This window comes from Nicotiana sylvestris, chromosome 10, assembly GCF_000393655.2.
Source record: "Nicotiana sylvestris chromosome 10, ASM39365v2, whole genome shotgun sequence".
In the NCBI taxonomy this organism is placed as follows: Eukaryota; Viridiplantae; Streptophyta; class Magnoliopsida; order Solanales; family Solanaceae; genus Nicotiana; species Nicotiana sylvestris.
The window spans coordinates 167,839,467-167,857,959 of NC_091066.1; the positions used below are offsets into that span (position 1 = coordinate 167,839,467).

The 18,493-nt window shown below is 35.6% G+C and overlaps 3 protein-coding genes across 3 annotated transcripts; 1 reads left to right on the forward strand and 2 right to left on the reverse strand.

Moving 5' to 3' along the window:
* Positions 1-1,110: 1,110 nt before the first annotated feature.
* On the reverse strand, positions 1,111-8,590 carry LOC104239053 (heavy metal-associated isoprenylated plant protein 8-like). Its single transcript, XM_009793583.2, has 7 exons — positions 8,559-8,590; positions 8,247-8,502; positions 5,652-5,675; positions 5,347-5,533; positions 3,189-3,364; positions 2,920-3,007; positions 1,111-1,406 (listed from the first exon to the last, which is right to left on the reverse strand). Exons 1-7 carry the CDS (start codon positions 8,588-8,590, stop codon positions 1,111-1,113), a joined length of 1,059 nt encoding a protein of 352 aa, XP_009791885.2.
* A 73-nt stretch (positions 8,591-8,663) lies between these two features.
* Positions 8,664-10,589, forward strand: LOC138880239 (uncharacterized). Its single transcript, XM_070159917.1, has 4 exons — positions 8,664-8,789; positions 9,081-9,594; positions 9,706-10,026; positions 10,285-10,589. Exons 1-4 carry the CDS (start codon positions 8,664-8,666, stop codon positions 10,587-10,589), a joined length of 1,266 nt encoding a protein of 421 aa, XP_070016018.1.
* Positions 10,590-12,720: 2,131 nt separating this feature from the next.
* On the reverse strand, positions 12,721-15,460 carry LOC104239054 (universal stress protein A-like protein). Its single transcript, XM_009793584.2, has 4 exons — positions 15,147-15,460; positions 14,943-15,034; positions 13,053-13,171; positions 12,721-12,907 (listed from the first exon to the last, which is right to left on the reverse strand). The coding sequence occupies exons 1-4, from the start codon at positions 15,352-15,354 to the stop codon at positions 12,829-12,831; spliced, it is 498 nt and encodes a 165-aa protein (XP_009791886.1). The 5' UTR covers positions 15,355-15,460; the 3' UTR covers positions 12,721-12,828.
* Between the last annotated feature and the right edge of the window lie 3,033 nt (positions 15,461-18,493).

Sequence of the window (18,493 nt, forward strand, 5' to 3'; positions counted from 1 at the left end):
TCAACTAACATTGAGATATTTCATCGACCATATAAGCCAATAATTACACGATGATTCATATTAGCACGCCTATGTCATGCTCCTCAAGTAGGGCATGATATGAATCTGTTGCTTAGTTTTGACTGCAATGTAGCACCTCTGATATAGTTGAATTAAGACATCATTGTATTGTAGTAATCTTCATTGTATCTTTTTCGTGCTATATCAGTAGTTTTTCGTTAACTTTGAAAATTCATATCTTGTCTCCAGCCAGATAGATACTCTCCTTGCCTACACATTTCCTTTTCTCAACTAGCATTGAGATATTTTATCGACCATATAAGTCAATTACACGATGATTCTTATTAGCACGCCTTGTGTCGTGCTCCTCAAGTAGGGGATGATATGAATCTGTTGCTTAGTTTTGACTGCAATGTAGCACCTCTGATATAGTCTTTGCCCTTACGTTATTTTTCTGATAAAGCTAACAGCAGCTCACCTTAGAGCATTGAGGTTAAAATATGAACATATTGTGCAGAGTTCAGTCTTATAGAACTTGAAAATTCCGCTACCTGATCTGTTATAAGTTTCTTTTTTTCTTTTCCTTTAGGAGTAAGTATCCTTTGTTGTTTATAAGGCGACGCCAATTAGTTAGGATTATAAGTTTTAGTCATGTTGGTATGTTTACTTTAGCTCCAATGCTTGCTAGGAGCTTTTTGTTCTCATGGAAGACTTATACGCCACTAGAAATTGTAGAAAATAGAGCGATATAGATGGTGAAGATTCATTTAACCGATCCCAGCTCCGCTGGCATAAAGACATAATAGTTGTAGTAAGTATCAAACTTATATGAAAGATTACTCGTAAATATCATTTGAACGACCTGACACTGTCGGTATATCCAATAAAACCTCTGTATATCAGCATCACTATATAACAATCATTCACTATAAAAGTAAGTTTTTTTTTAATCGATTTTATGTTATGTTATAATATATGTCATCTATAACAATACTTCACTATAACAGTCAGAAAATATCTTAACAAATGAGACTTATATTGAGAGGTTTGACCGTATAAGTTAAACTCAGCGTAAAATGGTGTGAAACTTCATCACAAGTTCATACAAGATCAAAAGATGGAGCAAGAATTAGGATTCTCATCACTAAAAAGCTGAGGGGCATAAACAAGCTGAGGTGGATAAGGATATTCATGCTTACAGGAGCAATCTTTTTTAATATCAGAAGCCTTATTTTTATCAGATTCTGGCTTTTCATTTTTCTGTTCTTTGTCTATTTTACTGGACTTGACAATCTCAGCATGTTTCCCTGCTCTTTTGCTGATGAATTCTACCAATTTTTGAGGATCCATTGATCCTTTAACTTTCACAAGGTTGTTCTTCATCTCTGGATCCACAGTTTGAACTCCTACTCATTCATCAACCACAGAAAATAACAAGATTTTAAGTCAAACATAACGACACAACAACAATAACAACAACAAAAAATCCAGTATAATCCTACAAGTGGGGTCACATGATAGTGTGTATACAGACCTTACCCCCTACCTTGAGGGTAGAGAGGTTGTTTCCGATAAACTCCCAGCTCAAAGAAGATGAAAAAAAACAGTAGCAACAAACAGTAACAACAACAAAATATTAAGAAAATAAGCGTAATGAACAACATGTAGACCAACATAACGACACTGCGTAAATGATATTCACACAGCAAAGCCACTCATAGATAATTCCAGGCAAGTCTCTCCACAAAAACGATAAATTTTTTAGTCAAACATAATAACGTAGTGTAAAGGATATTCACCGACCAAGCTACTCATATGATAATTACATATAAATCTCTATGATAAGCATTAATTTGTAACCTCATATAATAGCAAACTTGCTATAATAAGCTAAACTACATTGAATCTTTATACGGTCAGTATCATAGATCTAATGATCAATTGCTTTGTGTTTAAATTAGGCATAATAACTACTAAAAAGTCTGGTTTTAGCGACTGGACAAATTCTATAGCGCTAAAATGAAAAATCAATCGCTAACTCATTTAGCGATAGATTAGCGACTGATTATTAAGAAATTCTGCTAGCTACGACGATTTAGCGACGACGTTCGTAGCTAATTCTAGTGGGCAAGTATGCCCTCCAACTTTGGATGTGAACAAGTAGGCACCTCAACTTGTGTATAGTTGAACACGTAAACACAAATGCTGACCAGGGGCGGATGTAGCATATACTCGGTGGGTTCAATTGAACCCATAACTTTCGACAAGGAGTAAAAATTTATATGTAAAAATTAATTAAAGTTACAAAAATAGTAAAGATGAACCCATAACTTTAAAATATAACGGGTTCAATGCTAAATTTTTTAAAAGTTGAACTCATAGGGTTTAAACCCTAGATCCGCCTCTGATGCTGACGTGGCACATAAATTTTGGAGGTGTCTAGATGATCATTTTGTAAGTTGGAGTGTTCAACTGACAAAATGGAGACAAGTTGAGGTGCCTACTTGTGCACACCCAAAGTTGAAGGGCGTACTTGCCAGCTGAGGCCAAGTTTGAGGGCCTGTTTAAGTATTGTGCCTTAAAATTAAGAGTGAGAGTTTCTCTTATCATGTTGCAATCTACTCTTTTTTAAGATCATAAATTTCCATTTAAATAATTAGGATGCCAGTGAGACTTTCCAAAAGGCCTTCTTGTAAACTAGTATGCTGGAAAATTATTTAGAAAACTGGAGTATTTTGATTCAATCTTCAATTCTAAAAAATTGGGAAATAATGCTAATTCAATGTAAATAATGCACAAAAAGGAAAAGAGGAAGAATTAATTTAAACAATTATATTTTCTACGACAACAACTACGCCTCAGTCCCGACCAAGTTGTGATCTGCTATATCAACATGTATAATTATGAGGGATAATATACCTGGCATTTTGTGAATACATTGCTTGACATCTTTGGCACATCCTTCACAGTGTAAATATAATTTCAGAATTACTTCAACCACCTTAGGCTGCATTTCAAGAAAAATGAACAAAACATAAATTAGTGAATGGAAAAAAAATGATAAAGATTTTAGTTATTAGAATTGAAAAATGAAAATAACTTTATTATTAAGTATTAATAAAAAACAATAAGAGAATGGCGTGAAAAAATATGTTTAATTAAAAAAATTATATAATGTGTAATTACACCTCTTGCTTTATTTCTTTCTTCTCTTCTTTCTTCTTAGGTGGAATTATTGGAGATATTAATTCCACATGTTTACCACTCTTCTTTCTCAGTCTCTCTGCCATCTTCAAAGGATCTGCCTTTTTTCCTTTTACCACCACCTTGTGGTTCTTTTCATCAACCTCAATCTCCTCCACACCTAAATTTGAGAGATGAAAAAAAGTTATCACATAAATTTGAGAGAGAAAAACATTATATTATACTCCAAAAGATTGAATATATAATAAAAAAATTCAAGATATAATAAGAATATGTAGTCTACATCCTATTTTCAATGCATGACTATAAAAAAAGGTAAATTTTCATAAAACACTATCTTTTAGTAGTAATTAGTCATCTATAGATACCATTTGCTATATTACGGATTATAGATACCTTTTATGTGGTTATAAGATGCATTTGATGTATTTAAGTTATTGTATTCATGAATACAGTAGCAAAAATAGACGTGAATCAGGGAAGTCCAGCTAATCAATTGTTTTATTCGAGTGTATTCGACTGTATTCATGGAGTGAAACATGGGATTACAACTGGACAAATTATTGTATTCGACTGTATTCACGGCGTGAAATAGGGGATTACACTGTTTTTAAAAGAGAAAGTGAATCAGTTAACATAATAGACTCCTAATATAACTCAACAAACTCAATTATAATACACAAATTTTGTATTTTCAGTTATAAAAAAGATTCTCAACTGAAAAATACCCCAAAAACATAGCAATCTTCAGAGAAATTATATAATACATCTAAATACATAAATTATAATAATTAAAAAAAACTTATGAATACATTCATGACATATAGCGAGACAGTGAATACAATGAAATACATAGAATACACCGGGATACATTGAAATATAATGAGAAAAAACGACAGTGAATACAATAAAATATATGAAATACAACAAGATACATTGAATTACAATGAAAAAAAAGACAATGAATACAATGAAATACATGAAAATACATTGACATATAAAATACATTGACATATATTAACAGAAAATCATCCTACAACATCCTATCTCAAATTTTTTCAATTGGCAGGGACGATATTCACGAGGCCTCTACATCATAATAGAAATTTTCTTGAACTCAGTAGGAGTCAAGTTAGTTCATCAAAATGTTATTGAGGGATAATTTACGAAAAGGAAGAAAAGGAAGTAAGCGTTTGTACTTGATTGCACGTATCTTTTCTCATCACTAGCAGATCTTCATGTGCCAACGTTTCAACCTTAAATACTTATTAAGTTTCTCTTAATTCTAACAATACGAAAAACATCGATTCCCTGGGTTTTCTAGCTGTAGGAATATGCCGTTGCAGTCGTTGGATGCGGGAGCCGGAGTAATTTTTAAAGTGGGCTTTGCATAAATTCGGTGGAAGGAGGAGGAGATCGAAAATTTTAATGGGATGGGGAAAGAGAATGAGATATATCAAAGTAGAGAGAGAAAGAAAATAGTGTAACTGATTAGCGTATTTAGTGGCTTAGGACTAGGAGGTAACCAAAATTAAATATTTTGCTATAAATCTTAAAAGGTATCTGTAGAATATAATTTTTTTAAATGATATTTATTTAAAATAAATAAGGTGTTAACCTTTGCTATAGGAGATAAAAATTCCTATAAAAAAAAAGGTAGCCCGATGCATGAAGCTTCCGCTATGGGCAAGGTCTTGGAAAGGATCGGACCACAAGGGTCTATTGTATGCAGCCTTACCCTACATTTCTGCATGCACAAGATGCTATTTCCACGGCTCAAACCCGTGACCTCCTGGTCACATGGCAACAACTTTACTAGTTACGTCAAGGCTCACATTCTTTGAATGCATGACTGTACCCTAATAATAAAACATGAATTATGCACTTAAGGGTGCCGTTTAACGGTCAATAAATGTGAGAAAATTCATAAAAAGTCAAAGTTTAAATTTCAATAGAGACAAAAAAAATTCTACGCGATTTCTCTCAAACTGCTTAAATCTTTCTTCCTAAGCATTCGTGGATAGAGTTACTCAATATGTATACGGCTAAGAGGTAACGAATAGACTAATATAGGTGCGCACAAACTGAATGAAACACTATAAAAGAAATGTTCTAAAATAAAATGGTTGGAAAAAACTATACCATCAAAGCCTCTAAGGGATTTAAGCACTTCTTCTTTACAACCTTGACAATGAATATAAACACCCAATATGATAGTAACCCCTTTTGAATTATTCTTATTTTCTTCATTTGTGCTCTTCTTCTCTTCCATTTTATTGCCATTGTTGCATTCTTTGTTGTTTTCTTGTTGATTCATTTGCTGTTTTCCCTGCAATTTTCATTTTTCTTTAATTAGTACCAAAGAAATTGCAAATAATATTGAGATAACTACTCTAAAATGTTGTAAAATTTTCAAGAAAATTATATTAAAACTTTCGAGGAAATACCTTCCCCATTTTCCCTGTATTTTGCTAAGAAAAAAAAAAGAAAATAAATACTTAAGTCCTATGCATGTAATAAGTTCGGTTATTTATAGCTAGAAAACACCTTCTAATAGAAAGTTTATAGTGTACAAGCCAAAAAAATTGATTTATTTTTATTTTTATTAAATCATGGATTGAACTGAAATAGAATGAATATTGTTGAATTATGATACTTTCCAAAATAGAATTATGATAATCATTGGAGTAATAAAAGTAACGGTTATTACAGAAAAGGATATTGTTGAATGAGTATAGGAGATTATTATATACTTTATTTGGTTTAGGAATATTGTTTAAGAAATAATATTAAGACAATCAAAGGCAAGAAATAATATCTAAATGGAAATTTTATGGTTAAATGTTTTATGCTAGCTTTCTTTGCCATTATGGACAAGCGTTACAAAGCTTATTAATTTTGTCTTTGGAATTACATGTACCTAAAAGAGAGAAAAATAAAAAGGAAATTATTCATGCTTTATTATTATGCCTTTTTTACTTAATATCTTTAGTTAATCATATTTGCTCAAGTTAACAGCATTTACAAAACACATAATTAAGACATAAGAGTTGATAATGTTATATCATATATGAGCATTGGAGTGGCATTTCTATACTCCGTTTTTATAATTGTGGTGTCTGAATCGGTTTACGCATATCTCAATTAATTTCGCACGAAATTTACCCTATCATTTTTTATAATTGTGGTATCCGAATCTATTTCACACGAAATTCACCCTCGTCTCAATCAATTTCACGCAAGGTATTTCCAACCAATACAGTTTACGCATATCTCAATTAATTTCGCATAAAATTTACCTTATATTTTTTTTATAATTGTGGTGTCCGAATCAGTTTACGCATATTTCAATCAATTTTGCGCGAATTTTACCCTCATCTCAATCAATTTCACGCAAGGTATTTCCAACAAATATAGATACCGGATAACGTTATCCACCTGTAGACATCGAAAGTTTAAGGGATCAAACCAAATTCTAAATTAAAGATACTACAAGACTCTTAAAATCCTAGGAGTCTATTAGGGTTTCTTGGTGGCTAATCCACTCAAACCCTAATTTATGCCTATAAATAAGGCTACATATGTCTTTCAAAGACGATCTCAGCAATTTCATAAACTCTCGGAATATGCACAAAGAGATCAAATATGAGATCTCCAAAATTCCATGAAACTTTTGAAATATTCACTAAGAGATCAAAGACATGTCAAATATGTCTTGCTCAAATTTCTAGCAACATTCAAGATCCAAACGAAGTGCTGCTACATGCTTCTTGATCATCAAATACATCAAGGAGATGCATATCATTCTACGTTCGAGAAATACGCCGCTAAGACCCTCGAATCACGTAGAACAAAACAGGAGGGAAGAATCAATGGATAAATAGAGTTGCAACCTGCAATGTTTATCAATAAGATCCTTTTTTCTGTCTAGTTGTTTGTGATTGCAGTTTTATTTTTCTGCCCAAAGTTATTGCAAACAAATTGGCACGCCCAGTGGGACTAGTTTTGCCCTTCATCTCTTTCTCCTGCAAATCGAAACTACAAGCTTCAAAATTTTCTATTATGATGATCAGGTATTTCAAGTCTCGTCTTCAAGTTTCGCCAAGGCTACACCCCGACAAACCTTGAAGTAGGGCGCATTTGTAGACATCAAAATCTTAATGGATTGAGTTAAATCCTAAATTCAAGATACTACAAGACCTCTTGAAATTCTAGGAGTCTGTCAGTGTTGCTTGGAGGCTACCCTTCAAAAACCCTAGGTCACTCTTATAAAAAAGGTTATATAATCCTTTAAAAAATATCTCAAAAATGGAGATCATCTCAAAAATCCCATAAACTCATGGGATATTCACAAAGAGATCAAGATACGGCCAGATAAACATAATTTCATGGAGATCAAATACATCCCATGAAGGTTTGCATCCTCCTACGTTCGAGAAACACGCTGTTCTAGCCCTCGAATCACGGAAATAATCAGGAGAGAAGAATCAAGGGATAAATAGAGTTGCAACATGCAATATTTATCAATAAAATCCTTTTTTCTTTCTAGTTGTTTCTGATTGCAGTTTTATTTTTCTGCCCAAAGTTATTGCAAACAAATTGGCACGCCCAGTGGGACCAGTTCTGCCGTTCATCTCTTACTCCTGTAAATCGAAAACTCCAAGTTTCAAAACCATTTGTTTTGATTGTAAAATACTTCAAGTCTCGTCTTAAAATTTCGGCAAGCCTACACCCCGACAAACCTTGAAGTAGGGAGCATTTGTAGACATTGAAATTTTAACGGATCAAGCCAAATTCTAAATTAAAGATACTACAAGGCTCTTGAAATCTTAGGAGTCTATTAGGGTTTCTTGGTGGCTAATCCACCCAAACCCTAATTTATGCCTATAAATAAGGCTACATATGTCTTTCAAAGACGATCTCAGCAATTCCATAAACTCTCGGAATATGCGCAAAGAGATCAAATATGAGATCTTAAAAATTCCATGAAACTCTTGAAATATTCACTAAGAGATCAAAGACATGTCAAATATGGATGTTACCTTCGGAAGCTTCAGACCAGTTACGAGGAGCAAAGCAAGCTCTTTAGAACAACAAGCACCCCAAGTGCCGTCCGCGTCAACCCCTGTTTTCAGATTTTCATCCTCAAAAGGAGCAAGATCTTCCACAAACGCATCTGAAGGAGGAAGCGATATTGCTGAAAAGATCAAGAAAACTCTTGCTCTGCTCGACCTCTCCCAATCCAAGCACTCTGTTGTGAAGGAAGATGATGATGCTTCAAGTGATAGATCCTCCCCACTTAAACCACATAGTGTGAGCAATCAAGGATCAATATGTGTGAAAATCCATGCTACTCTCCGTCGTCCACGACAATCATGCAAGCCATGGTGACAAACACTTCATCTATGGAGGAGCAGTTCGCAAACTTGACGGAAGCAATCGCTGGCTTGACCAAATGCATGCAAAATCAAGAGGCTAGAATTGACAAGCTAATAGACAGGGAGGGAATCTTGATGGAAGAAGAATCCACCCATGCATCTGGAAAGCTCCCAGAAGTTCTAGAGAGTGACTCTCCCCCAAGACAAGTAGCATCCACTAAGGCTATCCCTGTCTCATCTAAAGGGATGATTCCAATCGATCAACTGAAGGAGTTCATTGAAGGAACCATTAAGAAAAAATATGAAGTTGCTTCCAAATCCTCCCTTACATATGCAAAGTCGTACACTGCAAGGGTCGATATGTTGAAGATGCCTGCTGGCAATCAACCTCCAAAGTTTCAACAGTTTGATGGTAAAAGTAACCCAAAGCAACATGTGGCGCACTTCGTGGAGACGTGCAACAATGCTGGGACTTATGGATATTACCTTATCAAGCAGTTTGTCCGCTCGCTAAAAGGAAATGCTTTTGATTGGTACACAGACCTCAAAGCTGGATCTATCGATTGCTGGGATCAACTAGAGCAAGAGTTACTCAATCGCTTTTATAGTACGAGACATACTGTGAGTATGATAGAACTTACAAATACTCGTCAACGAAAGTGGGAACCAGTTATCGACTTTATAAATTGTTGGAGGAATGCAAGCCTCACCAACAAAGACAAGCTTAGTGAAGCTTCAAGCATAGAGATGTGCATCCAAGGGGGATTGCGCTATATCTTGCAAGGTATCAAGCCTGTCACATTTGAAGAACTTGCAAGTCGTGCCCATAACATGGAATTGAGCATGGCCTCCGCTGGAAATGAAAGGCTACCCATCTATGAACCTCGCAAAGGGAATGACAAGCAAGAAGTCAGGAAGTGGGGCAAGTTCGTACGCAAGTTTGAAAGCAAAGAAGCTATGAATGTCAACACATCACCTATGAAGTTCACGACGAAGGTGAGCAAGAAGCAAAGTATGAAATCCACTTCTTTTCAAGATAAGCTAAATGGAAAGTTGACTCTAAAAGAAATGCAAGAGAAAGAGTACCCATTCTTGGATTCTGATGTGCCAACCATTTTCGAAGAACTCCTCGATTTAAATCTCATTGAGCTTCCGGAGATGAAACGACCAAATGAAGCTGGGAAAACGAATGAACCAAATTACTGCAAATATCACCAACATATAAGCCACCCTCTGGAGAAGTGCTTTGTGTTTACGGACAAAGTTATGGACTTGGCCTGTGAAAAGAAGATCGTGCTTGAAGATGAGAAATCAAGCGCGAACCAAGTCTCTATCACCTTTGGCTCATTTAGTCTAGATGAGTTATGTAGTTTAAAAGGAATCAAAAATGAAGAATTACTGGTGAACAACAAAGTTGAAGATGATCAACCTGATGATGATGAAGGTTGGACGTTGGTGACTTGTCGTAGGCACCACAAAAGGAGCCCACGAAAAGAATCAGTAGAACAACCAACAAGGAAGATGATGGTGAAAAGACCAAGGAGATGGAATCCAGTTAAATATTTGAAGAAAGCAAAAATGGAGGTGCACCATCCTCAAAAGTAACGACATCTAGTGACCTTGGAGGAATTCTTACCAAGTTGGTTCCGCACGAAGATTTCCCATGAGGGTATTGAGGCCTCTTGTTGCAATGCTGGTAAAGGGGAAGAAAAGAGTAATGTCCTACTGTTGGCACCATCTTTGGAAAAGCTCATCGACTCCACTCCTCAAGAAGTTGATGCTTGTGAGGAAAAATTCACGTTCACAAATGACGACCTTCTTCTAGGTAATACTCTTCATAACCACCCATTGTATCTGATTGGCTATATGCGTGATGAAAAGGTAAATCGAATTTTGGTTGATGGAGGATCCTCAGTGAACATTTTACCAATTTGCACTGTGAAAGAATTTGGTATTCCCATGAACGAACTCTCAGAAAGTCGTGTGATGATCCAAGGATTCAACTAAGGGGGGCAAAGAGCCATAGGCGCGATCAGACTGAAAATCACCATTGAAGATATGCAATCAAGTTCATGTCTACATGTGACCGATGCAAAGACTTCATACAACGTCTTGCTTGGAAGGCCTTGGATACATGATAACAAAGTGGTTCCATCTACCTACCATCAGTGTTTGAAATACTATGAGGGTGAAGTCGAGAAGAAGATAGTTGTTGATGATGAGCCATTTACCGAGGCTGAGTCACACTTCGCCGATGCAAAGTTCTACTTGAAGAACCATATTGTGAAGGAGATAAAAGTTGATGATGGCATGGAAAGCAAGAATGACGAACCCATAACTAAAAGAGCTGAGGTGACTATTGGTAAAGCCAAAACTGTTACTGATGAGGTACCCGCCAACGTGAATAAATCTTATAAAGGGGGTATTGCGTCTTATGGAAAAAAAGTAAGTCTCGCGCTCCAATATGTCCCTAAAAGGAAGAAAGATGAGGGCGAATCATATAATCTCCAAACCAAGACGCTAAGGGAGTTAACTCTTCCAATTAAACGAATTGAGGCAGTAAAGTTGTCCTCGGGGCCGCTTGCAGGGTTTGTAGCCCAAAATCGTTTGCAGAATATGGCACTCCCTACAAAGCGAACAGATAAAGGTTTTGATCCTAACGCTTACAAGCTATTTGCAAAAGCTGGATACAATCTCAATGAGCCGTCAAAGTTAGGAAATCTCCCATCAGAAGCTACAATGAGGCAACCACGTGAAGGTCTGGGATACAAGTAACAATCACCAGTGCGCATCTCAATAAGAAGGACGAGTAGCAATTATATCAGTGTAGAAGGCGAATATGCTGCTTCTAATAGGCCTTCTGTCTTTGATTGACTTGGAAAATCAACTGTGAGAACTTGCGTATTTGAGAGATTGGGTCCATTAAAGAAGGGGAATAAGTTCCAGAGAAATTATCGAAATACAAGAACACCCGTTTCACCCAAAATTCACAAGATCGCTAAAGATTTTCAAAGTTTGGTTCCTTCTAGAATAAAGCGACAAACAAAAGTCATGGTTTCGTGTGATGAAGTACTGAAGGTGAAGCCATACACTGTGGTCTACACTAAAGAACGTGATGAAGACGAAGAAAGTGTGGGTTCTTCGTATCATGTTACTGCATAAGGCGACCATGGTGTTTTATCTCTAATGAAGGATGCTGAGAAATTGGAAGATGTTTCACCATGTTATCACATATCCTTCAACGATGGGGACCCTTAAAAGGTATAGACATCGAAATCTTAATGGATCGAGTTAAATCCTAAATTCAAAATACTACAAGACCTCTTGAAATTCTAGGAGTCTGTCAGTGTTGCTTGGAGGCTACTCTACCAAAACCTTAGGTCACTCTTATAAAAAGGGTTATATAATCCTTTAAAAAATATCTCAAAAATGGAGATCATCTCAAAAATCCCATAAACTCATGGGATATTCATAAAGAGATCAAGATGCGGCCAGATAGACATAATTTCATAGACATCAAATACATCCCATGAAAATGTATATCATTCTACGTTCGAGAAATACGCCGCTAAATCCCTCGAATCACGTATAATAGATCAGGAGGAAAAAATCAAGGGATAAATAGAATTACAACCTACAATGTTTATGTAATTGCAATTTTATTTTCCTGCCCAAAATTATTGCAAACACCACCAAAACTTACTCCTTATGTCCTATATGTTCCATCTAAAATGAAATAATTGTTCATATTAGCTTTTTAAGCATTCTTTTAAAACATTAATAATAGAAGTGAATAATAATAAGAGCAGTTATTTGAATCTATCCATCAGAACGTAATTGAAAAATTCTATGGTCTCGAATCTATTTTTATATGCCTTCTGATGGGACAGTTCAAATATTAATTAGATTGATTTTGCTAATTGAGACAAATCTTTTTCATACTATATATAATGATTTATTTAATACAGGATCACACAATAACAAATGGTCCTTCACAAGAGCAAACATATAAAGACATTACACAACCTTCATAAGGCGACAAATTTAAACTCTATGAATTCTAAGTTCTGAAATAACGACTTAAATTTAAAGTTTATGAATTCTAACTTCTGAAATAACGACTGAAAGAGCTAAAAACTAGTCTCTAAATTTAAAATTTATACATATTTCATGAATTTCATAGCACAAATATGGGATTTCGGACATATCTAATAGTTATTTCCTTCTAGCTCCGCCCCTGCTCCTTTCATGAGGTCCTCCTCACAACAAGAACCGGACACTTGGCATTGTGAACACAGTAGTTGCTAACACTTCCCAAAAATGCCCTGTTTTACATATGTTTAAGAAGAAAAACAACATTATTTCTCTATTTACAAAATAAAATAAATATTTTGTCAAGACTCAATAAAGCCAAATCTTATACATTTTTAACATGTACAGAGTCTGAAATGCAGCAAATTCAAAACTGACCTTTGTATAGCACCCTTGTTATGGCTACCTAAGACAAGCAAATTTACATGAACCTTCTCAGCTGCTTCACATATAGTTTCCTTTGGATCTCCCACTTGTGTCATTGTCTCTGCAACTATCTGCACATATCAATTTTGCATTACTTAAGCTTGCGTATATACTTGAATAACAAGCACCACTATCAGGACGGATGTAGGGTATTTTACAGGTTCGACCTAACCTGATAGCTTTTGGGTAAAGCTTGTATTCGTATTAGAAAATCTATTAAATTTGTGTTAAGGCAAGGTTATCGTCAGACAATATAATGCAAGCGACGGATAGCGCTTGCCATATGAAGAAGGCGACTCCAATGGGAGACGAAGGCAACGTGGGCTTGCCATATAGATGTAGCGCTTGCAAGGCTATTCAGACGATGTTAGCAAGATGTAGCACTAGCAGGGTTAGGGTAGCGCTTGGCATAAAGAAGCTAGCCAGAAAGCAGGTCAGACAGGCGAGCGATAGTACAAGCAAGCTAACATGCGGACAAGGTTGAAGGGGTCTTGCACAACCTTCGGATTATCGCAAGCGCAACCTTTGATCCCTTCGTCAAGGCAGCACATATAAAAAGGGTCTTCCACGACAATAAGATTTTAAGAGAAAGCAAAGATGGGGCTCTACAAAGGATAGAGAGAGATCTGCACAAAAGAGAAAGTAGAGAAAAGGGGAATTAAGCAGTATGAACCAGAAAAAATCAAAGAAAAGTACCCCGCTAATAGTGTTTTTCGCAGCAGTCCAAGGGGTTGGTTTACTTTTGGGCATGCTTCGTTTGCTTTGCTCTTCTTCTTCGGACACATGTGGCATGGTACTAGAACCTTGTTTAGAGATATTTTTGCTGGTATTGATCCAGACCCAGATTTAGATGCTCAACCCAGTAACTAAAATATGCTATGGGTTCGATGCCAAGTTCAGAACCCATAAACTTCAAATCCTAGCTCCGCCCCTCACCACTCTAGTCTTTTCCCCTTTCTCCCTATTTTCCTCTAGTGGTCATGTTGTAGTATACCAGTTCTTATTCTGAAGTTTAACTTCAAGGCTACTTAAAATAATAACTACAGTAAAACTTTACAACAATAAAGGGGAGTCCGCAGTCCGATACATAAAGCATCGGCAGGCGGTCCGATACATAAAGATTCAATAAGCAATCAAAGGATTTCTCCCAAAAAAAGAGAAGAATTCCCTTGCTTTCTTTTTGCTCCGCTCGTGCGTGGCACTCCTTGCTCGCGGAGTGGCATACCCAAAATAAGAAGTGGGAAGTGGTAAAATGGCTAGGAGGAATAAAGCTTATTTCAAGTACTAATAAAAGCATTCATTACAAACTCTTGTGCTCACTTATACCAAGTATAGGATGTTTTCCTGAGCATGTCTGTCCGCAATCCGATAATAAAACATCCTTTATTTCACGCAGGAATGCAGGGTTCGAGGAAAAGCCTAACACTCCAAGGTTATCATGTAGACAACTTATCCTAATGCAGGCATTAATGACTGCTTCCACGACTCAAACCCGTTATCTATCGGTCACATGGAGACAACTTTACCATTGCTCCAAGATTCCCCTTCAAACGTTTTTTGGAGTCAATATTACGTTATAATATATATATAATCTTTATAAGAAGACTACGGTATAACAACCAAAAAATATTCGGGACAAGCCAAAAAATGTCCGGAACAAATAAGATGCTATAGAGAGGTTTGACGGTGCACATAACTATCTAGAAAAAATTGGGATTAGTAAGGTAAAACATGCTGCAATAAGTTGATCAAAATTTAAAAGTTACATCATTAGTGTGTATCAGTTAAATATTCTACTTTTACTATAGTCTGAACAATGCAAGTAAAACTACAAGACAATACCCCATGTTGACCACAAACATCCTTAGCTTTCTTCAGCAGAGCATTAGTTACTTTCCTTTGATTTTCTTGTATACTTGTTATTAGTTCTGGTGCTGCAAGCAACCATATGCAAAATCAAAATCAAACGAAAAAGAGGAAAAGAACATAAAATTAATCATCTTAATAAAGAAAAAAAAAAGAAAATTTAATTAATAAATTACTTACAGGTAACACCAAAAGATGAAGCATAGATATAGCTATAATCAGCAATAGGCTGGCCAGTGAATAACACAATCTCTGAATTCAGTAAAGAATTGTAAAGATTGTTAAGTGTCCATTCTAATGCATAGAAACTGCACTCACTTTCGTCTATTGCTACCATCACTTTCTTCTTTTTTTCCTCTGTAACATTACTTCTTCCACCTTCTTCCATTTTTATTATTTACTCAATATCACCTCAACAATATCTCCTCCTTATAATTATTTATATTTACTCATATATAGTATATGTATTCTTCTCGAACCATCTGTCTTATATGTATTCTTCTCCAACCATCTGTCTTATTATATGCAAAAGGAAGTGTATTATATTTCATTGCCACGTGGTGATCAGAGGTGTGTTCCTTGTCTTGTCATTTGCCACGTAGGGATGAGCAATAATATTATGCAGATATGGCCCTTATCCTTTTCCAGTAATACAGCAGCTTCTTGAAACTTGACTAAGATTTTAGGATATTTTTCCAGTAATTTCGTGTTCTACAGGTGATTGTTGTTGCCACGTTGATGCTTATCTTCAGCTTCTTCTTTTTTTCTTTTTTATTTTTGTAATTATCTTTAGCTTCTTTGGTATGTCTTGTGAGTACACATTTGTTCTGTTGGCTCTCTCTTACACTTGTCACACCTCCTTTTTGCACGCCCGCCCCAAAAGGTAAACTGCGCGAGGGAGTCTTTCCAATTTAAGTGACAATATTCGAAATGAGATTATTTATTTAATTCAGAGTCGTCACTTGGGAAAAGGTTGGTTTTTGGTGTCCCAAGTCACCGATTTTATCTTGAATCCCAAATTGAGGAAATTTTCGACTTTCCGAATGAAGTCTGCGAACCAGAAATTCTAAGTAAGGAATTCTGTTGACCCGAGGGAAGGTGTTAGGCACCCTCGAATCCCGTGGTTCTAGCACGGTCGCTTAAATTGTTATAATGGCTAAATATCTGATTTAATACATGTTATAACTTATGTGCTTTTATTAAGTTTAAAAAAACTTTTATTATTATTATTTTTTATAGAATTGCAACGTCGTGAAAACGCATCTCGAACCAAGTCACAATCAATGCACCCGCGGTTGTTAATACATTCCGACTCCTTTGAGATTTTGAATTTGGGTCACATAAATGCGCACCCGAATTTAAGAAGGTATTTTGATTAAAATCGCGCCTAAAGAGTCTAGCATTATCTTTGGGGAAGGCAGTGAAATTCATTAAACAATCCATCCCGAATTCTAAGTATTTTATTACGACCAATTATTGAGGGCCCCGCAATTTGCATTTTTTATTTGGCGAGGTTCGTCTCATTTTTTGAAAGGGTAAACCTACAGCGACTATATTTTTCTATTATGTTTGTCTCTAAAAATGAAGGAAAATATACGCTAATTAAATTAACATGCTTGACCAGCCCCAGCCTCTTATTAATTATCAGATTAATTATTTATGAGGCGGGGAATTATTTCATGCCTTATTTCATTAGCGAACATGCTTTTAAGTTGATAAAGAAAATTGCATACAAGATTAATAAAATGTTAAACTCACGCTAAACATTCTTCAAGTTGAATTTAAACTAACTCATTTAAACGAGACTAATGGAATTAATTACTAGAAGATGCTACTAATGGGATTCAAACCTTGTCCTATAAACTGCCTAACGGAGTCCGATAAAGTTAAAAACTCAAAAGATTAAAGCTACGTTGCATTCGGCAAGGTTAAAAGCCACCCGCCCTATATGTACAAAACATGATTGGAGATGAAGTCTAATTATCAATATACTAACTACTTGTACATTCCACTAATTACATAGCTATATCATGTATACTACTAAACAAACTACATATCACAGTATTAAGTACATGACCTCATGCATTTTCCGTTGACTTACAACCTTAAAGAATCATACAATCTACTAACACTTTATAAGACTTATAGTTACAAAACCCAGCGATTAAAAATTCTTTGCTTCTTTCATTTCATACTCATTGTTATTGCTACATCAGTGTGAAATTCGAATGTGTACCTGGATATTGAAACAACAAGAAGAAGGAGAAAGTAGAAAAAATCAGCAGCAACAAAGAAATGGCAGCAACAACAGCAGTAGTAACGAACCAACAACAATACCAATTCCAAACCAGAAACAACACTCCAACAAAACCCGAAATGATTTGTAAACCCAAAAGAAAAAATCAACACCCAAAAGACTCAACTGAACTTTGAATTATACCAAAAACTGGACCAATAGATCTCGGAAGAAGTTCCAGCAAATTGAAATCAAATTGGAATGTCAACTTCAACTACTAAACTCGAAACTGAATAGAAAAATTCAATGGAAGAGTCTCTCTGTTGTTTTGGATGTCAACTCTTTTAAAAAAAACAAACTCTTTTAAGTCTCAAATGATGTCCCTATTCTATCTCCTTTTCTGATTCTTTATGTTGCTAAAAACTAAAGGGAGATCGATTTTTAGGGAGGTTTTTGATGGCTGAAAACTGTCTAAAACCCCTCTCCTCTCTTTCTGATTGTTCTTGTTGCTCAAATTACCAGGGAAATAGATTTTAGAGAGGTTTTTGAAGCCCTGAACTTTTTTTTTCCCAGGGATCTCCCCTCTCCTTTTTATCCTTATAGAAACGAAGAGAAACCCCTTTAAAGACAGGCTGCCCAGGGCTTAAAATAAGCCTTAAAGGCTGTCATCTCCACTTAGGGTTGTCTAGGCATGAGGTTTCTTCTACTTTAAACTGCTGAACTTTAAAAATGCAGTGGATATCCTACTGTACAGAAGGTTCCACTACTATTCTCATGTGCATTTTCAACTTTTTATCATCAAGCCCATGTTGTTACTGATTTCCAGCTGCTAAAAGTGCTTAACATATCATCAATCCCACTATTGGTCAATTAACTTCATTAGTTTAATTAATATTTTAGTACCTTACTGTCAGCTCACTTGCCTTTAAGCAATTCAGAACCTTTAAAACCTCAGAATATCCTTGAAACTCCTGTGATTTATTGTATTACCCTTAAGCTTAGAGGTTTGAGGTTATAGTCTATATAAACTTACACTAAACACTGATTTCAGGTTGAACTATCAGATTACTACAGCTATATCCAATTCTCAACTTAGGTTCAAACACATCATAACACAGAACTGGTGTTAATCAAATGGCATGAGTTGGTCATATTGGGAACCAATCCTGACTAACTCAAAACCAAACTTGATCAACAAAGAGTTGATAATGCAAACTAAGGAATGAGGCAGTATCAATCAGGTCTTAGCACAAACAAGAGAAACATGCAAGTAATTACACTGACATGAGCA